Here is a 27,593-nt window from a genome sequence, read left to right as displayed (position 1 = left end):
ATTCAATATATAAAAATTAGGCATAGAGCCTTTTAGAATTAGACCTATTTGCTTTTAGAATACATGCTAAAGTAAAAATAAACGGTGTTTCTAATCTGCAGGGCTAAACTTTGGCCCCAGCGCCTGTCGCTGCGGGGGGTGCAAGTGGGTCTATTGTGACGTCGCTCGTAGCAACAAGGTCAGTGTTGGAGTTGCGCGCACGGGTGTATTTCCCATCGAGATTTATCACCCGAGGAGACGCACTGTAATGTGCTGTCTGGAAATGGGTGGATTGAGCCGAATCTGGAAGTCCGTGGATTGAGCTGAAACAATTCTAGTTCTCTTTTCTTTTTTTTAAAGATCTTTTGCAACACTTCCTCTAATTGTCAAGATGACCGACTTGCTGTCCGTGGTGTCGGAGGCGGAGAGGAACTCCTTTCCAACCATCTCTCAGCTCTCAGAAAACGGTCAGGACAGAACCCACTTTCTAGCCTATTTTATTGTACTGTAGAAAATATACGCTAATATATAGCCCACCTTGCAGCATCATAACAACACCTAGGCTATGCGCATTTGTTTGCAAACTTTGTGCAATTTACAATCAAGGTGTGCATGTCATTTGATTTATGCTACATTTTTTAAGCATTTAGCTATATAAGCAATTTTTATTTTCTGAAAATCAGTCTGAAAATGTTCCCCTTTATTCCAGACGTTGACAGCATTTGGTCAAACGTGTCATCTTTCGTGGAGAGACAGATGACCTTGCAAAAGGTGAGAGCACTTCAGAAAGTAGCCATAGCCATAGTCAGTGGTCAGTCCGTTCAGCTAAACCTAGGGTATGGCAAAGTAGGATTTTTTTAGGAGGTTGAAGCACATTTACTGCATTTCATTTAAAAACTCTAAAATGCTAATTGAAGAATAGCAAAAACAAACTAAATGACATCAGACATTAATTATCACCACAATATCAGGTTTGAAGGTCTGTGGAAGGCCATTAATTATCACCGCAATATCAGGTTTAAAGGTCTGTGGAATGGCCATTAATTATCACAGCAATATCAGGTTTAAAGGTCTGTGGAACGGCCATTAATTATCACCACAATATCAGGTTTAAAGGTCTGTGGAAAGGCCATTAATTATCACTGCAATATCAGGTTTAAAGGTCTGTGGAATGGCCATTAATTATCACAGCAATATCAGGTTTAAAGATCTGTGGAATGGCCATTCATTATCACAGCAATATCAGGTTTAAAGGTCTGTGGAACGGCCATTAATTATCACAGCAATATCAGGTTTAAAGGTCTGTGGAACGGCCATTAATTATCACAGCAATATCAGGGTTAAAGGTCTGTGGAACGCCATTAATTATCACAGCAATATCAGGGTTAAAGGTCTGTGGAACACCATTAATTATCACTGCAATATCAGGTTTAAAGGTCTCAAGTAAAAGTGAAAGTCACCCAGTAAAATACTACTTGAGTAAAAGTCTAAAATATTTGGTTTTAAATACAGTTAAGTATGAAAAGTAAATGTAATTGCTAAAATATACTTAAGTATCAAAAGTAAAAGTAAAAGTATAACTCATTTTACATTCCTTATATTAAGCAAACCAGAGGGCACCATTTTCTTGTTTTATTATTTTACGGATAGCCAGGGGCACACTCCAACACTCAGACATAATTTACAATTGAAGCATTTGTGTTTAGTGAGTCCGCCAGATCAGAGACAGTTGGGATGACCAGGGATGTTCTCTTAATAAGTGTGTGAATTGGAAAAAATGTCTGTCCTGCTAAGCATTCGAAATGTAACTAGTACTTTTGGGTGTCAGGGAAAATGTATGGAGTAAAAAGTACATTATTTTCTTTAGGAATGTAGTGGAGTAAAAGTAAAAGTAGTCAAAAATATGAATAGTAAAGTAAAGTTCAGATACCCCCCAAAAACGACTTAAGTACTACTTTAAAGTATTTTTACTTAAGTACTTTACTCCACTGGCATTGAAATAAAAGGCATAGCCTACATCAGACTTACTCACAGTAGGCTTACAATCGACAGGGACGCATGAAGAGAAACTCGACTAAAGAATGACGAAAATCACGAAATACAAAAGGAAAATCTACACATGCCTTTTTAAAGGGTGCTAAGGCCACGCCCGTGATTCAGCACCGCTGAATGGACAGCGCCTCGGTACAGGCATTGTGGAGCTCCGTGACGGAGTGATGAATGGACAGCGCCTCTGTCTAGCAGCCAGCTACAGTGCATTCGGAACGTATTCAGACCCCTTCCCTTTTTCCACATTTTGTTACATTACAGCCTTAATCTAAAATGGATTAGATATTTTTTTTCTCATCAGTCTACACACAATACCCCATAATGACAAAGCAAAAACAGAAATATCTTATTTACATATGAATTCAGAAACTTTGCTATGAGACTCGAAATTGAGCTCAGGTGCATCCTGTTTCCATTGATGATCCTTGAGATGTTTCTACAACTTGATTGGAGTCCACCTGTGGTAAATTAAATTGATTGGACATGATTTGGAAAGGCACACACCTGTCCATATAAGGTCCCACAGTTGACAGTGCATGTCAGAGCAAAAACCAAGCCATGAGGTCGAAGGAATTGTCCGTAGAGCTCCGAGACAGGATTGTGTCTAGGCACAGATCTGGGGAAGGGTACCAAAAAATTTCTGCAGCATTGAAGGTCCCCAAGAACACAGTGGCCTCCATCATTCCTAAATGGAAGAAGTTTGGAACCACCAAGACTCTTCCTAGAGCTGGCCGCCCAGCCAAACTGAGCAATTGGGGGAGAAGGGCCTTGGTCAGGGAGGTGACCAAGAACCCGATGGTCACTCTGACAGAGCTCCAGAGTTCCTCTGTAGAGATGGGAGAACCTTCCAGAAGGACAACTATCTCTGCAGCACTCCACCAATCAGGCCTTTATGGTATAGTGGCCAGAGGGAAGCCACTCCTCAGTAAAATACACATGACAGCCCGCTTGGAGTTTGCCAAAAGGCACCTAAAGGACTCTCAGACCATGAGAAATAAGATTCTCTGGTCTGATGAAACCAAGATTGAACATTTTGGCCTGAATACCAAGCGTCACGTCTGGAGGAAACCTGGCACCATCCCTACGGTGAAGCATGGTGGTGGCAGCATCATGCTGTGGGGATGTTTTTCTGGGAGACTAGTCAGGATCGAGGGAAAGATGAACGGAGCAAAGTTCAGAAAGATCCTTGATGAAAACCTGTTCCAGTGCGCTCTGGACCTCAGACTGGGGCGAAGGTTCACCTTCCAACAGGACAACTACCATAAGTACACAGCCAAGACAACGCAGGAGTGGCTTCGGGACAAGTGACTGAATGTCCTTGAGTGATTCAGCCAGAGCCCTGACTTGAACCCGATCGAACATCTCTGGAGAGACCTAAAAATAGCTGTGCAGTGACGCTCCCCATCCAACCTGACCGAGCTTGAGAGGATCTGCAGAGAAGAATGGGAGAAACTCCCCAAATACAGGTGTACCAAGCTTCTAGCATCATACCCAAGAAGACTCGAGGCTGTAATCGCTGCCAAAGGTGCTTCAACAAAGTACTGAGTGAAGGGTCTGAATACTTATGTAAATGTAATATTTCAGTAAAACATATATAAATTGGCAAACATTTCTAAAAACCTGTTTTTGCTTTGTCATTATGGGGTATTGTGTGTGGATTGATGAGGGAAATGTAATCAATTTTAGAATAAGGCTGTAATGTAACAAAATCTGGAACAGGTCTGAATACTTTCCGAATGCACTGAATGTAATTATTTCGTTTGTGGGCAGTTCGAAGTGTTTTGGGCACAGTTAGATAGCCTACAATGCATATATGAAAATCATAACTGGTACGCAGATCTTTAGAAATGGTAGGATCAATTGTAAATTGGCGCTCCACATGAAAAAGGTTTGCCGATCCCCGCTATAGGCTGTATGAAGCCACCCTTGTGGAACGGCGAGGCCTACAGTGTACCATGACAGTGTCATTGTCTCGTGTGTTTCCCACCAACATTGTCTCGTTGCGTTGCATTCAGAGATGTTCCTCATGTGTGCGCCCAGTTCATTTTTGCATTTTAATTCATCGCCAGGGAAGGGAAACATTCTGCGAATATTGAAACATTGTATCAACAAGGGGGCTCCGAGAATATTGATTGCAACGTAGTAGCCAAAGAAGGGGCCGCTCCCGCATTTTCCCTCCCGTGAACTATTATGTTGCTTGAGCAGTTGGATTATCTGGGTGTTTATTATAGTTAAAAAACAACCTTACATCTTCACTAAAGCTAAATAAGTTAGCAATATTTAATGACGTTTTGCCAACAAGATGGATCTGTAAAAATATCTCATTTTAATTGAGGAAGATGGACAAGCAAGATTGATAGAGTGAGAGGTGGAAATGCATGATGCCAGAGGCAGGTAGGCTACAGGAAGGGACGATGAAGTAGGTCTACAGCAAGACGTTATGTCAATTATCATTCACTCACTGTATGACAATGTACATTTGTTATAGCCTACAATTGTTATTGTCTTTGAAGCCAATAACAGGACATGTATTTTAGGGAAATGCTCTAAATAACAAGTTGTTCAGTTGTGTTTATTTTCATAGCAATACATGAAACCAAAATTGCACTAGCCTACAGGGCAAATGAATACAAATATCAATTAGGCCTACAACTATCACAGCCTATATTTTAATAGCAATAAAATAGCTTTTGATTTCGAATGGTCACCAAAAAAACGACGGCTCCCTCACCTCCCAATTCCCAATTCAATTAACCCCTGGCTATCAGATTACAACAAGGCTTACAAGGCCGAGTTCAAATGCCGACATCAATCTCAAAGCAATCGGCGCACTGCCTAAACGGCTGACTGGCAAAGAAAACGGGCACTGTCTCTGCTTTCTGAAAGTGAGAGGAAAAGGGCACAGGGTGCCAGCTGCTCTCTGAGCGATGCCAGTCAGCCAGTAAAGCCAGCCAGTCAGCCAATACGGTAAACAGCTGTTGCATTTTAATTGGGATTGGAATGATTTCAGTCAACTCTTTTTGTTGTTGCTTACTTTACATTTTTGGTCTTGTATTGTGTGTGTGTGTGTGTATTGTGTGAGTGTGTATTGTGTGTGTGTGTGTATTATGTGAGTGTGTATTGTGTGAGTGTGTATTGTGTGAGTGTGTATTGTGTGTGTGTAATATGTGTGTGTGTGTGTGTGTGTGTATTGTGTGTGTGTGTATTATGTGTGTGTGTGTATGTGTATTATGTGTGTGTGTGTGTGTGTGTGTATTGTATGTGTGTGTGTATTGTGTGTGTGTGTATTGTGTGTGTGTATTGTGTGTGTGTGTGTATATTGTGTGTGTGTGTATTATGTGTGTGTGTGTGTGTGTGTATTATGTGTGTGTGTGTGTATGTGTGTGTGTATTGTGTGTGTGTGTGTATTATGTGTGTGTGTGTATTGTGTGAGTGTGTATTGTGTGTGTGTATAATGTGTGTGTGTGTATTATGTGTGTATTGTGTGTGTGTGTATTGTGTGTGTGTGTATTGTGTGTGTATATTATGTGTGTGTATTGTGTGTGAGTGTGTATTGTGTGTGTGTGTGTGTGTGTGTATTGTGTGTGGCGACTCCCCTGGTCATAGAGGATGACTATAAACTCTGAAATTGGACTATTTTACATGTAACATAGATTTGAAGCTGGCAACTATTCTATGGCCTGATTTTCAGTGAGATTAAGAAATCTTTCAGCTCTGAGGAAAGTTAGGCTAGGCATTAGGAAAGTGAACATGACATATCATAAATAGTAGAGGCGTTACCATGACGTCCTTCAGCTATAGTCATCATCAGGTCTAGGAGAACTGGTTGAGAACTTGTTGTTTGTGTCTGTCTGTCTGTCTGTCTGTCTGTCTGTCTGTCTGTCCAGGGGGTCTACATCCCAGGCCTGGGAACCTTCACCTTCTCTCAGCAGAAGCTGGACGTAGGCAACAAGTTTGTTTTGATCCAGCGACCCATCTTCCTGCTCTCTGAGAAGCTGTCCCAGTCACACGGCCTCAAGCAGGTCAAACCGCTGTCTGCAGGTGAGTGGCGATGGGCCAAGCACACACACACACACACACATGAGTACGCACACAGACACACACACACATACACAATACACACTCATACAATACACACACACACATAGACACATAGACACACAGACACACAGACACACACACACACACGGACACACAGACACACAGACACGCAAACACACACAGACACACACAAGACATCTTCTGTCAATGCTGGCGCGCTTATGTGAGCGACCGCAGATATCAAGCCTGAGTTGTGTGTCTGTGTGCTATACAATATTGTTCTGATAGCCCGCTGAGCTAAAGCCTAGGCATTAACTTGGGGAACGAATGCAATTCTTCAGGTCCCAGGAAAGCGGTTTAAATGTTAATCATCCCATAAATGTGGTTTGTTTAATGAACCACTTCCAGTATGTTACACTGAGACCAGCAATGTGTCCCATAGAAACAGTATGTTACACTGAGACCAGCAATGTGTCCCATAGAAACAGTATGTTACACTGAGACCAGCAATGTGTCCCATAGAAACAGTATGTTACACTGAGACCAGCAATGTGTCCCATAGAAACAGTATGTTACACTGGTATAATGTGTCCCATAGAAACAGTATGTTACACTGAGACCAGCAATGTGTCCCATAGAAACAGTATGTTACACTGGTATAATGTGTCCCATAGAAACAGTATGTTACACTGAGACCAGCAATGTGTCCCATAGAAACAGTATGTTACACTGGTATAATGTGTCCCATAGAAACAGTATGTTACACTGAGACCAGCAATGTGTCCCATAGAAACAGTATGTTACACTGGTATAATGTGTCCCATAGAAACAGTATGTTACACTGAGACCAGCAATGTGTCCCATAGAAACAGTATGTTACACTGGTATAATGTGTCCCATAGAAACAGTATGTTACACTGAGACCAGCAATGTGTCCCATAGAAACAGTATGATGAAAGGGAATGAATGAGAAAACCCTGTGTGTCTAGATCCAGGTGTTGCTTTTAGCAGGAACAACACAATAACCGTCCGTCCGTTCTAGTCATTGCATTTCCGTGTGTGTGCCTGTGCCATCCATCATCACTGCAGGGTCCAGCTCAACTATACAGCCCTGTCTGTGGAGAGCCTGTTGGGAATGGAATAGAGATAGATATCTTGGTGTTAATGTGTCTGTCTGTGGAGAGCCTGTTGGGAATGGAATAGAGATAGACATCTTGGTGTGCCTGATCCATATCCAACCCAGGTTGTCTGTCTATGAACGACTGTGTTAGCCCGATGAGCTAAAGCCTATAGCTTTAACTTGGATAACTAACACAACTCTTCAGGTCTCAGACAAGCGGGTTAATTATTATTATTTCTTATTTTTTTTTGTCATTTAGCAGACGCTCTTATCCAGAGCGACTTACATGAGCAATTAGGGTTAAGTGCCTTGCTCAAGGGCACATCGACAGATTTTTCACCTAGTCGGCTCGGGGATTAGAACCAGCGACCTTTCGTTTACTGGCACAACGCTCTTAACCACTAAGCTACCTGCCGCCCATTACACTAGCACTAGGAATGTGTGCCATCCATCTGTCATCACAGCAGGGGACGTGCCAGTGGTCCAGCTCAACTTCACAGCCCTGTCTGTGGAGAGCCCGTTTGAGCGTCACGTGGTGGAGGGCTGTGTGAGAGAGACTCTGCTGGTGTTGCTGAGAGCCGTTGCCGCCGGACGCTCAGTCCTCTTCACCGTCCACGCCATCGGAGAGCTGTCGTTCTGCCAGAGCAAAGTCAAGATGAAGTTCTACCACGACTTTGTCACCGCCATGGACGGCAGCGGGAAGCTGCTCCGGGCTCTCTCCAATGTCAGTAGGGTGGATTAGATATGTAATGTAGATAGTGTGTGTGTGGGGGATGGGGATTGGGTGGCGGTAGGGTGTGTGTGTGTGTGTGTGTGTACAGTATGTGTGTGTGTGTACAGTATGTGTGTGTTTGTGTGTGTTTGTCTGTGTGTGTGTGCGTGCATGCGAGAAACACAGAGAGAGAGCAGGTGTGTATGATTGTACAAGTGCATCTGCGTTTGTATTTGTGTTGATGTCAATCCTCCCTACTCCACTCTCTATCCCAGAGACCTGGCACCAGCAACTCTCTCCTGTTTGGGAGAGGATCCAGTATACAGGGACCAGGGACCAGCAACACCATCATCCTCCCTAAGATCTCCTCCGAGCAGCGGGGGAAGGACTGGGGAGAGGAGGCCCCTAGCCCAGGTTCAGACAAACTCAGACAGGAAGCAGGAGAATGGTGGTGAGGGAGAGACAGTGGTGTAATCTGGTCCTCTTAAAACCTTAAAGGGTTTTTATGGCCAAATTCAACTGATGGCCTTATTCAATTGCTTTGGATGAATTCAGTGTATATCTTGATCAGATTGAGGGGTTTAAATGGGCATAACGTCTCTGGTGAGAGATATGTGTTGGGCTCCCTTGACCTTGATAACCCTGTGTTGGGCTCCCTTGACCTTGATAACCCTGTGTTGGGCTCCCTTGACCTTGATAACCCTGTGTTGGGCTCCCTTGACCTTGATAACCCTGTGTTGGGCTCCCTTGACCTTGATAACCCTGTGTTGGGCTCCCTTGACCTTGATAACCCTGTGTTGGGCTCCCTTGACCTTGATAACCCTGTGTTGGGCTCCCTTGACCTTGATAACCCTGTGTTGGGCTCCCTTGACCTTGATAACCCTGTGTTGGAGACAAAGATAAACTAATATAACATGATCTAGATTTAGGGGCGTATCCCAGAACATCTATTTCTCTCCCCTATTGTTATGTTACCATGTGTACCCAGAATCCCCGGTGACTCCGCGGTCCAGATCCAGACAAACCCTGGGCCCAGCCAAGGTTAACGGGATCATTCTCACTGATGACCTTGAGCCCAGACCTCCAGCAGAGACCAACACTGACAGGTACTGTAACTGTCGGCCTCACTGCTAACCGCAGCTATTGTAGGCCTCACTGCTAACCGCAGCTATTGTCGGCCTCAATGCTAACCCCAGCTATTGTCAGCCTCAATGCTAACCCCAGCTATTGTCGGCTTCAATGCTAACCCCAGCTATTGTCGGCCTCAATGCTAACCCCAGCTATTGTCAGCCTCAATGCTAACCCCAGCTATTGTCAGCCCCAATGCTAACCCCAGCTATTGTCGGCCTCAATGCTAACCCCAGCTATTGTCGGCCTCAATGCTAACCCCAGCTATTGTCGGCTTCAATGCTAACCCCAGCTATTGTCAGCCTCAATGCTAACCCCAGCTATTGTCGGCCTCACTGCTAACCGCAGCTATTGTCGGCCTCAATGCTAACCCGAGCTATTGTCGGCCTCAATGCTAACCCCAGCTATTGTCGGCCTCACTGCTAACCCGAGCTATTGTCGGCCTCACTGCTAACCCCAGCTATTGTCGGCCTCAATGCTAACCCCAGCTATTGTAGGCCTTACTGCTAACCCCAGCTATTGTCGGCCTCAATGCTAACCCCAGCTATTGTCGGCCTCAATGCTAACCCCAGCTATTGTCGGCTTCAATGCTAACCCCAGCTATTGTCGGCCTCACTGCTAACCCGAGCTATTGTAGGCCTTACTGCTAACCCCAGCTATTGTCGGCTTCAATGCTAACCCCAGCTATTGTCGGCCTCAATGCTAACCCCAGCTATTGTAGGCCTTACTGCTAACCCCAGCTATTGTTGGTCTCAATGCTAACCCCAGCTATTGTCGCCTCACTGCTAACCTCATCTCCTACTGACCATGGTGAATGAACGAGATCACCACACATAAATAGGTTGCATCCCAAATGGCACCCTATTCCATATGTTATGTAGGGCCCTCGTCAAAAGTAGTGCACTACACAGGGTATAGCGTGCCATTTGGGACATGTCCCAGGATAGTGAGTGACACAAGACCCTGGTTGGTCTCTCCTCTAAACCTGTTAATCCAAGACAGTAACACAAAACCCTGGGTGGTCTCTCCTCTAAACCTGTTAATCCAAGACAGTAACACAAAACCCTGGTTGGTCTCTCCTCTAAACCTGTTAATCCAAGACAGTAACACAAAACCCTGGTTGGTCTCTCCTCTAAACCTGTTAATCCAAGACAGTAACACAAAACCCTGGTTGGTCTCTCCTCTAAACCTGTTAATCCAAGACAGTAACACAAAACCCTGGTTGGTCTCTCCTCTAAACCTGTTAATCCAAGACAGTAACACAAAACCCTGGTTGGTCTCTCCTCTAAACCTGTTAATCCAAGACAGTAACACAAGACCCTGGTTGGTCTCTCCTCTAAAGCTGTTAATCCAGGACAGTAACACAAAACCCTGGTTGCTCTCTCCACTAAACCTGTTAATCCAAGACAGTAACACAAAACCCTGGTTGGTCTCTCCTCTAAACCTGTTAATCCAAGACAGTAACACAAAACCCTGGTTGGTCTCTCCTCTAAACCTGTTAATCCAAGACAGTAACACAAAACCCTGGTTGGTCTCTCCTCTTAACCTGTTAATCCAGGACAGTAACACAAAACCCTGGTTGGTCTCTCCTCTAAACCTGTTAATCCAAGACAGTAACACAAAACCCTGCTTGGTCTCTCCTTTAAACCTGTTAATCCAAGACAGTAACACAAAACCCTGCTTGGTCTCTCCTCTAAACCTGTTAATCCAGGACAGTAACACAAAACCCTGGTTGGTCTCTCCTCTAAACCTGTTAATCCAAGACAGTAATATAACACCCTGGTTGGTCTCTCCTTTAAACATGTTAATCCAAGACAGTAACACAAAACCCTGCTTGATCTCTCCTCTAAACCTGTTAATCCAGGACAGTAACACAAAACCCTGGTTGTTCTCTCCACTAAACCTGTTAATCCAGGACAGTAACACAAAACCCTGGTTGGTCTCTCCTCTAAACCTGTTAATCCAGGACAGTATCACAACACCCTGGTTGGTCTCTCCTCTAAACCTGTTAATCCAGGACAGTATCACAACACCCCACTCCCAGCCTACGGCGGATTGCATAATGTAACAGAAAACCAGTTTGGAAACAAGTGTTTTAATCAGCACTTCTAAGTGCTATCCTCTAGGGATCCAATGTACAGTTGAAGTCAGAAATGTACTTACACCTTAGCCAAATACATTTAAACTCAGTTTTTCACAATTACTGACATTTAATCCTAGTAAAAATTCCCTGTTTTAGCTTTTATCCAAAGCGACTTACAGTCATGTTTGCATACCTTTTTACGTATGGGTGGTACCGGGGATCGAACCCACTACCCTGGCGTTACAAGTGCCATTCACTACCAATTGAGCTACAGAGGACCACCATAATAGTAGATATAATTATTTATTTAAGCTTTTATTTATTTCATCAAATTCCCAGTGGGTCAGAAGTTTACATACACTCAATTAGTATTTGGTAGCATTGCCTTTAAATTGTTTAACTTGGGTCAAACATTTCGGGTAGCCTTCCACAAGCTTCCCACAATAAATTGGGTGAATTTTTGCCCATTCCTCCTGACAGAGCTGGTGTAACTGAGTCAGGTTTGTAGGCCTCCTTGCTCACACACGCTTTTTCAGTTCTGCCCTCAAATGTTCTATAGGATTGAGGTCAGGGCTTTGTGATGGCCACTCCAATACCTTGACTTTGTTGTCCTTAAGCCATTTTGCCACAACTTTGGAAGTATGCTTGGGGTCATTATCCATTTGGAAGACCCATTTGCGACCAAGCTTTAACTTCCTGACTGATGTCTTGAGATGTTGCTTCAATATATCCACATAATTTTCCTTCCTCATGATGCCATCTATTTTGTGAAGTGCACCAGGCCCTCCTGCAGCAAAGCACCCCCACAGCATGATGCTGCCACCCCCGTGCTTCACGGTTGGGATGGTGTTCTTCGGCTTGCAAGCTCCCCCTTTTTCCTCCAAACATAACGATGGTCATTATGGCCAAACAGTTATATTTTTGTTTCATCAGACCAGAGGACATTTCTCCAAAAAGTAAGATCTTTGTCCCATGTATGAACCAGACTTGTGGAGCTCTACAATTCTTTTTCTGAGGTATTGGCTTATTTATTTTGATATTCCCATGATGTCAAGCAAAGAGGCAATGAGTTTGAAGGTAGGCCTTGAAATACATCCACAGGTACACCTCCAATTGACTCAAATGATGTCAATTAGCCTATCAGAAGTTTCTAAAGCCATGACATCATTTCCTGGAATTTTCCAAGCTGTTTAAAGGCACAGTCAACTTAGTGTATGTAAACTTCTGACCCACTGGAATTGTGATACAGTGAATTATAAGTGAAATAATCTGTCTCTAAACAATTGTTGGAAAAATTACTTGTGTCATGCACAAAGTAGATGTCCTAACCGACTTGCCAAAACTATAGTTTGTTAACAAGAAATTTGTGGAGTGGTTGAAAAACGAGTTTTAATGACTCCAACCCAAGTGTATGTAAACTTACGACTTCAACTGTATATCTAGTTGTATATGTTTTTCCCAATAATAAGTTAAATTCAGTGAGTAACCTGGTATGAGACCTGAAGAATTGCATTAGCTCTATGACCCAAAAATAAGTTAAATTCAATGAGTAGCCTTGACTAAGACCTGAAGACTTGTGTTAGCTCTCTGACCCAATACCTAGGCTATGTCCAAATGATCTCTCCTTCCTCCCAAAGTGTGCACTTGTTCACTTCCCTTCACTGATTTGAAAGGAAAAGACTGGTGTACGAAATATGGTGGAAACTCCCACTAGCCCCATGCCTCCAACTCAATGCTTTTAGATTTATGGGTAGTGAACAAGTTTCGCAGGAGCTATTATTGGAACGCACCCCTGGGCAATCTGCAGGAGTCTAGGAGAGGGTACTTGTGTTACTGTCCTGGGGCAGTAGCTCCATGAATGATGCAGCGCTCCCTGTGTGGGACAGTCCCTCACCTGTCACCACCTGATCATTCAGCCAGTGAGCCCTGAGCTGAGGGCCCTGAGGTTTGGCCTGCCCTGTACCCCCCACAGCGGCCCCGTGGCCCTGGGCTCTGAAACTAAACCCCTCTGGACGTTCCTCCGTCCATACAGACACTGTCTGCATCCCAAATGGCACCCTTTTCCCTATATAGTGCACTACTTTTGGTCAAACGTAGTGCACTATGGGAATAGATAACCCAGGACTGCGGTCGAATAGCCCCTGAGCTGAAAGATAACCCAGGACTGCTATCTGTTTCCAACCTGCTGTCCTGTAGGTCCACAGTGTCTATCCTACCACTGCAGGGCGCTGCTCTGAAGCAGGGGAAGGTGAAGAGGGGGGACTCTCACCTGGACGTTCCCTGTGTCGACCACAACCGGGCTGGACAGGTGTGTGTGTGTGTGTGTGCCGGACACTCTGCTTTTGTGAGTGTGTGTGAGGGGTATAAATCAATCAATCAATTCATCAATCAATCAATAACTGTGTGTTTCCCTATAGGAGTTGTTACCTGTGTATACAGTATAACATCACCTATCCTTCCCTATAGGAGTTGTTAACTGTGTATACAGTATAACATCCCCTATCCTTCCTATAGGAGTTGTGTTACCTGTGTATATAACATCCCCTATCCTTCCTATAGGAGTTGTGTTACCTGTGCATGCAGCGTGCCCAGCGTAACATCCCCCATTACCTGGCAGAAGAGAGGCTGAGGGAACAGCAGGAGGAGGAGAGGGTGTTACTGCTCAACGAGCAGCGCAGAGACCAGTGCTACCTGCAGAGGGAGCAGGTGAGGCCAACACCACTCTGATGATGCTCTGACCATGAGATGAGGAACATGTTACATGTTGTCTTTTATTCTGTGTCTTGGAATGATAAATAGACAGAATAGTCCTGGACTACAAACCAAGGGAAAGTCTGCATTTGTACTTCTGTTTTAGTCCTGCAGTCAGATTAAACTCAGTAGTCAGATTAAACTCAGTAGTCAGATTAAACTCAGTAGTGAGGTGACACTGAGCCTGTGTGTGGTCCCTCTGTGTGTGTGTGTGTGTGTGTGTATTTGTGATGTGGTGTGGTGGTGTGTGTATCTGTGATGTGGCGTGTGTGTGTGTGTGTATCTGTGATGTGGTGTGGTGGTGTGTGTATCTGTGATGTGGTGTGTGTGTGTGTGTATCTGTGATGTGGCGTGTGTGTGTGTGTATCTGTGATGTGGTGTTGTGGTGTGTGTATCTGTGATGTGGTGTTGTGGTGTGTGTATCTGTGATGTGGCGTGTGTGTGTGTATCTGTGATGTGGCGTGTGTGTGTGTGTATCTGTGATATGGGCGGCAGGTAGCTTAGTGGTTAAGAGCATTGTCCCAGTAACCGAAAGGTCGCTGGTTCTAATCCCCGAGCCGACTAGGTGAAAAATCTGTCGATGTGCCCTTGAGCAAGGCACTTAACCCTAATTGCTCCTGTAAGTCGCTCTGGATAAGAGCGTCTGCTAAATGACTAAAAATGTAAATGTAAAAAAATATGGTGTGGTGATGTGTGTATCTGTGATGTGGTGTGTGTGTGTATCTGTGATGTGGTGTGTGTGTGTGTGTTAGGCGGACCGTCTGGAGAAACGTGAGAACAACCAGAAGGTGGCAGCGTTCAACCTGGGAGTGTCTGAAGCCATGAAGGAGAAGAAGGTTGCTCGCTCCTCCCACTTCCATGTGAGCCCAGGCCTTGTCCAATCAGCACACTCTTCCTCAGGGGGTTTAAATGTTCTAGAGTTCAAATGGTTCACGGCTTTTCAGTTGCTGCATTTAGCATGCATAGGTCTATGCACAGTTGCAACACTTAGCCAATGGTCTAAAGCAGGGCTGCCCAACCCTCTTCCTGGAGATCTACTGTCCTGTAGGTTTTCAGTCCAACCCTAATTTAGCATATCTGATTCAGCTAGTTAAGGTCTTGTTGAGCAGCTAATAAGTAGAATCAGGTGTGTTAAATTAGGGTTGGACTGAAAACCCACAGGATGGTAGATCTCCAGGAAGAGGGTTGGACTGAAAACCCACAGGACGGTAGATGTACAGGAAGAGGGTTGGGCAGCCCTGGTGTAAACTAATCAATTAATGATGTTGTGATGATGTTGAACCCCCCCACTCACACACACCTCCTCCCCCCCACAGGGTTCGTACATCTTCGGGGGCCGTCCCCTCACCCCTCCCAGGGTCCATAAGCAGCGCGGCTACATGAAGGATCTGCGGGCCCAGGTGGAGTGGAGGGAGGACCAGGTCAGCATGACTCAGCAGGATCAGGAGCTCATCGACCTGCTACACCAGGTCCAGCTGGCACAGGAGTAGGTGATGGCACCCCATTCCCTGTGTAGTGCACTACTCTGTTTTCTCCAGGGCTCTTCAGTGCACTATAAAGGGAGTAGGGTGCCACATCAATATGTTTGTCTAAGAGGAAGTGCACTTGTTGCCATGCAGCCATGTAAACAGGCCTGTGGTCTCTGCTGTACATACAGAAGGCTGTGGTCATTGTACAGCCTATTGCTCAGTTTCTACAGTGTGTGAATAGCTGTTGTGTGTCACAGAATCACCTTGCATAAGTCCCAGCAACTCCACCTGAAACAGAAGAACACTAGCTGCTACAAGAAAGCCCTGGATATACAGGTAAGAGGCTATCCTACCATATATTCTATAGCAAACCTACCAGACCATACCTACCAGACCAGACCTACCAGACCTACCAGACCAGACCAGACCTACCAGACCATACCTACCAGACCAGACCTACCAGACCCTACCTACCAGATCTACCAGACCAGACCTAACAGACCCTACCTACCAGACCTACCAGACCATACCTACCAGACCCTACCTACCAGACCTACCACACCAGACCTAACAGACCCTACCTACCAGACCTACCAGACCAGACCTACCAGACCAAACATAACAGACCCTACCAGACCAGACCTACCAGATCAGACCCACCAGACCAGACTTACCAGACCATACTTACCAGACCTACCAGACCAGACCATACCTACAAGACCATACCTACCAGACCAGACCTACCAGACCAGACCTACCAGACCTACCAGACCAGACCTACCAAACCAGACCTACCAGACCACGCCTACCATACCATACCTACCAGAACAGACCACACCTACCAGACCATACCTATCAAAACAGACCTACCAGACCACACCTACCATACCAGACCTACCAGACCAGACCTACCAGACCTACCAGATCAGGGAGGGGAGGGGAGGGGAGACAGATGGAGAGGTTTAAGATAAAGAAGGGAAGGGATAGAGAGGGAGGGAAAGAGGAAGGAGAAATGGGGAGGAAGAGGAGGTAAAATGCATGGTAAAGAAGGATAGTCGAGCTAGACATGAACTACATAAAGACGAACAACAGAGAGATAAAGGAGGAGAGGAGGAACAACATGCAGAACAGCTCCTCTGTGGTGTCTATTTCTAGTCCAGGTTGAACAGTAGTCCAGCTCCTCTGTGGTGTCTATGTCTAGTCCAGGTTGAACAGTAGTCCAGCTCCTCTGTGGTGTCTATTTCTAGTCCAGGTTGAACAGTAGTCCAGCTCCTCTGTGGTGTCTATTTCTAGTCCAGGTTGAACAGTAGTCCAGCTCCTCTGTGGTGTCTATTTCTAGTCCAGGTTGAACAGTAGTCCAGCTCCTCTGTGGTGTCTATGTCTAGTCCAGGTTGAACAGTAGTCCAGCTCCTCTGTGGTGTCTATTTCTAGTCCAGGTTGAACAGTAGTCCAGCTCCTCTGTGGTGTCTATTTCTAGTCCAGGTTGAACAGTAGTCCAGCTCCTCTGTGGTGTCTATTTCTAGTCCAGGTTGAACAGTAGTCCAGCTGTCACGGAATCTGCCGAGGCTGCTCCTCCTCCTTGCTCGGGCAGGTTTCGGCGGTCGTCGTCCCCGGAGTACTAGCTGCCACCGTTGTATGTTTCTATGTTCGTTTGCTTTTGTCTGATTGTTGTACACCTGTGGTTAGTTAGCGTTGATTATGTGTCCTATAAGTTCTCGTTTTGTTAGTCATGTGTTGTGTGTTATTGAGCGTCCTGTCTACGTGTCGGTATTGGTTTTCCCTCCTTGTGTGTTAGGAGAGGTTTTCGCACTTTGTGTGCGCTTATGTATTTTTCCTGTTTGTTTACGCCTGTGTGCGTATCGCTCGTCTCCGGGCACTTTTGCTCGTATTTAATCACTAAAGACTGTTGTACGAAGCTTCTGTGTCTTGCGCCTGATTCCCGCACCTTCCACATCCAGCACACCTTGACACCAGCTCCTCTGTGGTGTCTATTTCTAGTCCAGGTTGAACAGTAGTCCAGCTCGTCTGTGGTGTCTATGTCTAGTCCAGGTTGAACAGTAGTCCAGCTCCTCTGTGGTGTCTATTTCTAGTCCAGTTTGAACAGTAGTCCAGCTCCTCTGTGGTGTCTATGTCTAATCCAGGTTGAACAGTAGTCCAGCTCCTCTGTGGTGTCTATTTCTAGTCCAGGTTGAACAGTAGTCCAGCTCCTCTGTGGTGTCTATTTCTAGTCCAGGTTGAACAGTAGTCCAGCTCCTCTGTGGTGTCTATTTCTAGTCCAGGTTGAACAGTAGTCCAGCTCCTCTGTGGTGTCTATGTCTAGTCCAGGTTGAACAGTAGTCCAGCTCCTCTGTGGTGTCTATGTCTAGTCCAGGTTGAACAGTAGTCCAGCTCCTCTGTGGTGTCTATTTCTAGTCCAGGTTGAACAGTAGTCCAGCTCCTCTGTGGTGTCTATGTCTAGTCCAGGTTGAACAGTAGTCAAGCTCCTCTGTGGTATCTTTTTCTAGTCCAGGTTGAACAGTAGTCCAGCTCCTCTGTGGTGTCTATATCTAATCCAGGTTGAACAGTACTCCAGGTCCTCTGTGGTGTCTATTTCTAGTCCAGGTTGAACAGTAGTCCAGCTCCTCTGTGGTGTCTATGTCTAATCCAGGTTGAACAGTAGTCCAGCTCCTCTGTGGTGTCTATTTCTAGTCCAGGTTGAATAGTAGTCCAGCTCCTCTGTGGTGTCTATTTCTAGTCCAGGTTGAACAGTAGTCCAGCTCCTCTGTGGTGTCTATGTCTAATCCAGGTTGAACAGTAGTCCAGCTCCTCTGTGGTGTCTATTTCTAGTCCAGGTTGAACAGTAGTCCAGCTCCTCTGTGGTGTCTATGTCTAGTCCAGGATGAACAGTAGTCCAGCTCCTCTGTGGTGTCTATGTCTAGTCCAGGTTGAACAGTAGTCCAGCTCCTCTGTGGTGTCTATGTCTAGTCCAGGTTGAACAGTAGTCCAGCTCCTCTGTGGTGTCTATTTCTAGTCCAGGTTGAACAGTAGTCAAGCTCCTCTGTGGTGTCTATTTCTAGTCCAGGTTGAACAGTAATCCAGCTCATCTGTGGTGTCTATGTCTAGTCCAGGTTGAACAGTAGTCCAGCTCCCCTGTGGTGTCTATTTCTAGTCCAGGTTGAACAGTAGTCAAGCTCCTCTGTGGTGTCTATTTCTAGTCCAGGTTGAACAGTAGTCCAGCTCCTCTGTGGTGTCTATTTCTAGTCCAGGTTGAACAGTAGTCCAGCTCCTCTGTGGTGTCTATTTCTAGTCCAGGTTGAACAGTAGTCCAGCTCGTCTGTGGTGTCTATTTCTAGTCCAGGTTGAACAGTAGTCCAGCTCCTCTGTGGTGTCTATTTCTAGTCCAGGTTGAACAGTAGTCCAGCTCGTCTGTGGTGTCTATTTCTAGTCCAGGTTGAACAGTAGTCCAGCTCCTCTGTGGTGTCTATGTCTAATCCAGGTTGAATAGTAGTCCAGCTCCTCTGTGGTGTCTATTTCTAGTCCAGGTTGAACAGTAGTCAAGCTCCTCTGTGGTATCTTTTTCTAGTCCAGGTTGAACAGTAGTCCAGCTCCTCTGTGGTGTATATATCTAATCCAGGTTGAACAGTACTCCAGCTCCTCTGTGGTGTCTATTTCTAGTCCAGGTTGAACAGTAGTCCAGCTCCTCTGTGGTGTCTATGTCTAGTCCAGGTTGAACAGTAGTCCAGCTCCTCTGTGGTGTCTATTTCTAGTCCAGGTTGAACAGTAGTCAAGCTCCTCTGTGGTATCTTTTTCTAGTCCAGGTTGAACAGTAGTCCAGCTCCTCTGTGGTGTATATATCTAATCCAGGTTGAACAGTAGTCCAGCTCCTCTGTGGTGTCTATTTCTAGTCCAGGTTGAACAGTAGTCCAGCTCCTCTGTGGTGTCTATGTCTAGTCCAGGTTGAACAGTAGTCCAGCTCCTCTGTGGTGTCTATTTCTAGTCCAGGTTGAACAGTAGTCAAGCTCCTCTGTGGTGTCTATGTCTAGTCCAGGTTGAACAGTAGTCAAGCTCCTCTGTGGTGTCTATTTCTAGTCCAGGTTGAACAGTAATCCAGCTCATCTGTGGTGTCTATGTCTAGTCCAGGTTGAACAGTAGTCCAGCTCCCCTGTGGTGTCTATTTCTAGTCCAGGTTGAACAGTAGTCAAGCTCCTCTGTGGTGTCTATTTCTAGTCCAGGTTGAACAGTAGTCCAGCTCCTCTGTGGTGTCTATTTCTAGTCCAGGTTGAACAGTAGTCCAGCTCCTCTGTGGTGTCTATTTCTAGTCCAGGTTGAACAGTAGTCCAGCTCGTCTGTGGTGTCTATTTCTAGTCCAGGTTGAACAGTAGTCCAGCTCCTCTGTGGTGTCTATTTCTAGTCCAGGTTGAACAGTAGTCCAGCTCGTCTGTGGTGTCTATTTCTAGTCCAGGTTGAACAGTAGTCCAGCTCCTCTGTGGTGTCTATGTCTAATCCAGGTTGAATAGTAGTCCAGCTCCTCTGTGGTGTCTATTTCTAGTCCAGGTTGAACAGTAGTCAAGCTCCTCTGTGGTATCTTTTTCTAGTCCAGGTTGAACAGTAGTCCAGCTCCTCTGTGGTGTATATATCTAATCCAGGTTGAACAGTACTCCAGCTCCTCTGTGGTGTCTATTTCTAGTCCAGGTTGAACAGTAGTCCAGCTCCTCTGTGGTGTCTATGTCTAGTCCAGGTTGAACAGTAGTCCAGCTCCTCTGTGGTGTCTATTTCTAGTCCAGGTTGAACAGTAGTCAAGCTCCTCTGTGGTGTCTATGTCTAGTCCAGGTTGAACAGTAGTCCAGCTCCTCTGTGGTGTCTATGTCTAGTCCAGGTTGAACAGTAGTCCAGCTCCTCTGTGGTGTCTATGTCTAGTCCAGGTTGAACAGTAGTCCAGCTCCTCTGTGGTGTCTATTTCTAGTCCAGGTTGAGTAGAAAACAATCCCAGCACACTGGTGATCTTCATGCTCTGCTAATCTAATGGATCTTAACCGAGAACAGGGAGGCATAGTTGAGATGAAAGGAGAGATTCCAGTAGTTTTAGATGACAGATGAGTTTCCAGTAGTTGTGAGCTCCTCCGTGATTGTAATCTTCACCCAGGTTGAGTAGAAAGGTAATCTGATGATCTTGATGCTCCACAAATCTAACTGATGTTATTTAACTAACGTATCTACCAGGTGGAGTGCCAGGGCACGGGCCTCCCAGCGCACCAGCCCGACTCGGACGGCCCTGTGTTCGGCCAGCTGGACTGTACCCCTGCTGGGCTGTCAGAGCAGAGGCAGCGGGCGGAGAAGGTCTACCAGGAACAGCTGACCACGGCTAATAACAAGAGAAAAGAGCAGCTCCTTAACCGCTGCACCAAACAGAAGAACGAGAGAGAGATGCTCAACAGGAACAGGAAGGAGTGAGTGGAAGGGGGAGGCAGGGGGGGAGAGAGGTGTGGGGAAAGGGAGAGAGAGGGAGTAATGGAGAGACGGGGGAGTGGGGAGGGTGAAATTCTCCACTTGAAATTCAGAAAGTGAGTGAATAAAATGAGAAGGCAGAAAAAAGTGTTATGTGCAATGGTTCAAGGTTAAAGGTTAAAGGCCATTTTATATGAGATGTCTTTTACATATGTTCTGTTTCTATATTTCCCCTCCCTCTCTCTCCTGGCAGACTGATAAACGACCATATCAACCGCTTTGAGAAGCTACATAACCTGCGGGCCTCGCTGGAGGAGACCTGGAGACACAGCGCTGACCTGAAACGCCACCGAGACCGAGAGGAGAAGGAATTCATCAGGTAATGTACTCAAATCCCAACCTGGGTTAGCCCTAACCCTTCCATGTTTACAGATCTGTAAGGTGGAAACAATATGGTGGAAGCTTTCCCACTACACTGTTTATACCTATCCAGACCCTTCAGATACACCACTACACTGTTTATACCTATCCAGACCCTTCAGATACACCACTACACTGTTTATATCTATCCAGACCCTTCAGATATACCACTACACTGTTTATATCTATCCAGACCCTTCAGATACACCACTACACTGTTTATATATATCCAGACCCTTCATATCACCACTACACTGTTTATATCTATCCAGACCCTTCAGATACACCACTACACTGTTTATATCTATCCAGACCCTTCAGAAACACCACTACACTGTTTATATCTATCCAGACCCTTCAGATACACCACTACACTGTTTATATCTATCCAGACCCTTCAGATACACCACTACACTGTTTATATCTATCCAGACCCTTCAGATACACCACTACACTGTTTATACCTATCCAGACCCTTCAGATACACCACTACACTGTTTATATCTATCCAGACCCTTCAGATACACCACTACACTGTTTATATCTATCCAGACCCTTCAGATACACCACTACACTGTTTATACCTATCCAGACCCTTCATATCACCACTACACTGTTTATATCTATCCAGACCCTTCATATCACCACTACACTGTTTATACCTATCCAGACCCTTCAGAGACACCACTACACTGTTTATACCTATCCAGACCCTTCAGATACACCACTACACTGTTTATATCTATCCAGACCCTTCAGATACACAACTACACTGTTTAGACAGACCCTTCAGGGACACCACTACACTGTTTATATATATCCAGACCCTTCAGATACACCACTACACTGTTTATATCTATCCAGACCCTTCAGATACACCACTACACTGTTTATATCTATCCAGACCCTTCAGATACACCACTACACTGTTTATACCTATCCAGACCCTTCAGATATACCACTACACTGTTTATATCTATCCAGACCCTTCAGATACACCACTACACTGTTTATACCTATCCAGACCCTTCAGATACACCACTACACTGTTTATACCTATCCAGACCCTTCAGATACACCACTACACTGTTTATACCTATCCAGACCCTTCAGATACACCACTACACTGTTTATATCTATCCAGACCCTTCAGATACACCACTACACTGTTTATACCTATCCAGACCCTTCAGATACACCACTACACTGTTTATATCTATCCAGACCCTTCAGATACACCACTACACTGTTTAGACAGACCCTTCAGATACACCACTACACTGTTTATATCTATCCAGACCCTTCAGATACACCACTACACGGTTTATATCTATCCAGACCCTTCAGATATACCACTACACTGTTTATATCTATCCAGACCCTTCAGATACACCACTACACTGTTTAGACAGACCCTTCAGATACACCACTACACTGTTTATATCTATCCAGACCCTTCATATACACCACTACACTGTTTAGACAGACCCTTCAGATACACTACTACACTGTTTAGACAGACCCTTCAGATACACCACTACACTGTTTATATCTATCCAGACCCTTCAGATACACCACTACACTGTTTATATCTATCCAGACCCTTCAGATATACCACTACACTGTTTATATCTATCCAGACCCTTCAGATATACCACTACACTGTTTATATCTATCCAGACCCTTCAGACATACCACTACACTGTTTATATCTATCCAGACCCTTCAGATACACCACTACACTGTTTATATCTATCCAGACCCTTCAGATACACCACTACACTGTTTATATCTATCCAGACCCTTCATATCACCACTACACTGTTTATATCTATCCAGACCCTTCAGATACACCACTACACTGTTTATATCTATCCAGACCCTTCAGATATACCACTACACTGTTTATATCTATCCAGACCCTTCAGATACACCACTACAATGTTTAGACAGACCCTTCAGATACACCACTACACTGTTTAGACAGACCCTTTGTCACGGTTTCGGCCGAGGCTGCTCCTCCTCCTGGTTCGGGCAGGCTTCGGCGGTCGTCGTCTCCGGAGTACTAGCTGCCACCGATCTATGTTTCATGTTCGTTTGGTTTGGTCTTGATGTTGTACACCTGTGTCTAGTTAGTCCTCGTTAGTGTTCTATTTAGTTCTCGTTGTGTGTGTCTGTGTTTGTGTGTGATTGTTTCGCTGTCGTGTTTGTGCGCTACTGTTGCCTTGTGCATTTCGTATTTTCCTCCTCTGTGTTAGGAGGTTATTTACGCACTGTTTTGTGCGCCTTTTGGTTTTCGCCTGTGTGCGGACTTTCTCGCCTCCGGGCGTTTGACTCGTTATTTTGAGTGTGCTTTTCACTAAAGTCTATTGGACTTATTTTTCTGCGTCCTGCATCTGATTCCTGCACCACACCCACCTACAGCACCCACTGACACCCTTCAGATACACCACTACACTGTTTAGATAGACCCTTCAGACATGCTAGCATCGGGGGTTAGGGTCAAGAGGGAGAAAAGGGTAGTGATTTGGGACCGGCTGATTGAGTCGATCACTATCATAATAGCATTCGGAAAGTATTCAGACCCTTTTATTTTTCAACATTTTGTTACGTTACAGCCTTATTATAAAATGGATTAAATTGTTTTTTCCCCTCATCAATCCACACAATACCCCATAATGACAAAGCAAAAACAGTTTTTATTTTATTTTTTGCAACTTTCTTTAAAAAAACCCCAGAACTATCACATTTACATAAGTATTCAGACCCTTTACTCAGTACTTTGTTGCAGCAATTTTGGCAGCGATTACAGCCACGAGTCTTCTTGGGTATGACGCTACAAGCTTGGCACACCTGTATTTGGGAGTTTCTCCCATTCTTCTCTGCAGATCCTCTCAAGCTCTGTCAGGTTGGATGGGGAGCATCGCTGGACAGCTATTTTCAGGTCTCTCCAGAGATGTTTGATCGGGTTCAAGTCCAGGCTCTGGCTGGGCCACTCAAGGACATTCAGAGACTTGTCCCGAAGCCACTCCTGCGTTGTCTTGGCTGTGTGCTTAGGGTCGTTGTCCTGTTGGAAGGTGAACCTTTACCCCAGTCGGAGGTCCTGTGCGCTCTGGAGCAGGTTTTTATCAAGGATCTCTCTGTACTTTGCTCTGTTCATCTTTCCCTCGATCCTGACTAGTCTCCCAGTCCCTCCTGCTGAAAAACATCCCCACAGCATGATGCTGCCACCACCATGCTTCACAGTAGGGATGGTGCCAGGGTTCCTCCAGATGTGACGCTTGGCATTCAGGCCAAAGAGTTCAATCTTGGTTTTCACCAGACCAGAGAATCTTGTTTCTCATGGTCTGAGAGTCCTTTCGGTGACTTTTGGCAAACTCCAAGCGGGCTGTCATGTGCCTTTTACTGAGGAGTGGCTTCCGTCCTTCTGGAAGGTTCTCCCATCTCCACATTGGAACTCTGGAGCTCTGTCAGAGTGACCATCGGGTTCTTGGTCACCTCCCTGACCAAGGCCCTTCTCCCCCGATTGCTGAGTTTGGCCGGGAAGCCAGCTCTAGGAAGAGTCTTGGTGGTTCCAAACTTCTTCCATTTAAGAATGATGGAGGCCACTGTGTTCTTGGGGACCTTCAATGCTGCAGACATTTTTTGGTCGCCTCCCCAGATCTGTGCCTCAACACAATCCTGTCTCGGAGCTCTCAACTGTGGGACCTTATATAGACAGGTGTGTGCCTTTCCAAATCATGTCCAATCAATTGAACACAGGTGGACTTCAATCAAGTTGTAGAAACATCTCAAGGATGATCAATGGAAACAGGATGCACCTGAGCTCAATTTCAAGTCTCATAGCAAGGGGTCTGAATGCTTCTGTAAGTAAGGTATTTCAGTTTTTTGCAAAAATTTCTAAAAACATGTTTTCACTTTGTCATTATGGGGTATTGTGTGTAGATTGATGAGGGAAAAAATAATTTAATCCATTTTAGAATAAGGCTGTAACGTAACAAAATTTGGAAAAAGTCAAGGGGTCTGAATACTTTCCGAATGCACTGTAGTTGACATCTGCTGTCTGTACCACCACATTCTGATGTTGATCTCTAATGTCTCTGTCAGGTCTGGGAGCAGTCTGCTGATTGACCAGTGTGAGCAGTACCGCCGCTGTTACCAGTGCAAGAGGAAGACAGAGAACTGTGGAGAGACAAACATCTGGAAAGAGTCTCACTACATGCCTGGCTCTCGCCTCATGGTGTAGACCGCTGCAACCTGGTCTCAGAGCAAACGTATTACAATCCATGCCACTCCATTTAGTATGATACGTTAGGTTACATTACATTGGCTTACCAACGTAATAGTGGTCGTACAATATAATACGAATAGTAGGACGTATAGTATCCTACGTCTTGATCGCACCAGTTTCCTTTGCCCCGTTTAGTATGATATATTACATTTGACTGCTTTAGCATAACCTGCTACATTAGGTTAGGGGTTAAGGTGAGGGTTAGGAGTTAGATTAAAGGGTTAAGGTTAGGATTAGGGTTAGGGGAAGGGATAGCTAACATGTTAAGTAGTTGAAAAGTAGCAAAAAAGTAGTAAGTCGTTGCAAAGTTGCTAATTAGCTCAAATGCTAAAGTTGTCCGTGATTAGATTCAAACACGCAACCTTTGGGTTGCTAGACATTTGCGTTGCCTTAAGTAACCTACTGTCATACCAAACGTAACGTATGCCAATTTAATGTAACCTAACGTAAAGTAACATATCAGAAAAATATATGTAAAAAAGAGAGAGATGTTTTATTGGAGTGGCACGGATTTTAGTGAAATATAATACATTTTGTTCTGAGACCAGGCTGGTAGATCTCATGATGTAGACCTCATGGTGTAACCGCAACAGGCTTGGTGTCAATTCCATTTAAATTCCAGTCAATTCGGAAAGTAAACCAAATTCCAAATCCAAAATGTTCCTAATTGAAAAGCATTGAAGATAATTGGAGTTGGAATTTCAGTGTACTTCATAGAAATAGAATTGACCCCAACCCTGAACCACAAGACCACAAACCACCTGGGTCTTACCTGATGGTGGATGACCACCAAGCCCACTCGGACTTGAACAATCCTCAGAAGTCTACAAATCTTAGACTTACTCCTATAAAATAAACACCAATCTGTGAAGGATAATACTTGAATATGTTTGTGCTTGTAGGCTACTTGAGTGCATGTGTTAATCGTCATGGTGTGTACAACACTTGTAGCCTTCATGAGTGTATTCTTCTGCACTTCTGTATTTTTCACCCCGATCATGTGTGTGTTTTGCTATGTGTGTGTGTGTTTTGCTATGTGTGTGTGTTTTGCTATGTGTGTGTGTTTTGTCACCTTTGATTGATTGCAAAGCAGCTTGACCAATCCTGTCGGTCAACAAAATGACACTTTGGCTGTGGACTCATCTCTTACCTGGTTACCCTTCTCTCTGGTGAACAAACTGGCCAACCAGTCTGTGATGACGTACAACAAACACTAGGGGGCGTGATAGAGCAGAAGATCTAGAGGACGACTGTTAACGAGAGATAATAGAAGATATATAGAGGGATGGAGGGATGGAGGGAGGGAGGGAGGGAGGGAGGGATGGAGGGATGGAGGGATGGATGGAGGGATGGAGGGATGGAGGGATGGAGGGAGGGATGGAGGGATGGAGGGATGGAGGGGTGGAGGGATGGAGGGATGGAGAGATGGAGGGAGGGAGGGATGGAGGGATGGAGTAAAGTTAAGGAGGAGAGGTGCAGAAGGGAGAGAGGGAGGATAAAAGACTGCAGGGAGTGAATGAGGGAGAGAAGTGCATGTATCGGCTCCTTTACACAGAGTATGGCTGCATCCCAAATGGCACCCTATTCCCGACATAGTGCACTACTTTTGACCAGCGCAGTGTGGGTCCTGGTCAAAAGTAGTGCACTATAAAAGAGAATAGGGTTTCATTTGGGACGTACTCTATGATGGATGTTCTGCTGAAGTTCAAGAAGAGTTTATTTTAGCTTGTTAGTTAGTGGACTCTCTGTATCAGTCTCTTCTTTCCCAGTCCTCTCACACTCCCAGCTATCTTTACACACACTAGGAGTTGTGTGGAACCTATAGTATGTGCATGAAAAATAAACAGAAAGTATGTGTGCGCTTGTGGTAGTGTCCGTATAGTTGATTGATTGTGTGCACGTGTTTGCTTCCTGCCTCATCCCCTAGGACTAATAGAACAAGACGGAGATCCTCCCTGAAACATGCGTCTCTGGTCCCAGGCCCACGGCACTCACCAGAACTATAGCTAGTTACACTGAGACATACGATATACTTTATTAGTCCATATGGGATGGAAATTGGTGTTCTGCTTTTTTCCCAACCCCTCCGATAAACACTCACACATACAGTTGAAGTCGGAAGTTTA

General features: G+C 45.2%; 1 protein-coding gene across 1 annotated transcript; it reads left to right on the top strand.

Moving 5' to 3' along the window:
- Positions 1–370: 370 nt before the first annotated feature.
- LOC311109659 (coiled-coil domain-containing protein 81-like) lies at positions 371–25,422 on the top strand (the record flags this gene model as incomplete). Its single annotated transcript, XM_084152615.1, is given in 15 exon segments — positions 371–446; positions 689–750; positions 5,916–6,069; positions 7,654–7,913; positions 8,177–8,305; positions 8,307–8,352; positions 8,890–9,007; positions 13,309–13,420; positions 13,672–13,818; positions 14,616–14,723; positions 15,180–15,349; positions 15,590–15,668; positions 20,532–20,758; positions 21,010–21,135; positions 25,284–25,422. Coding segments are annotated over 15 exon segments (1,953 nt in total).
- Between the last annotated feature and the right edge of the window lie 2,171 nt (positions 25,423–27,593).

The sequence above is a fragment of the Coregonus lavaretus genome (assembly GCF_964263955.1).
Source record: "Coregonus lavaretus genome assembly, chromosome: 35".
NCBI classification, from domain to species: domain Eukaryota; kingdom Metazoa; phylum Chordata; class Actinopteri; order Salmoniformes; family Salmonidae; genus Coregonus; species Coregonus lavaretus.
Note: the sequence above shows the minus strand (reverse complement) of the source record. Positions and strands in the feature narration are given on the sequence as shown.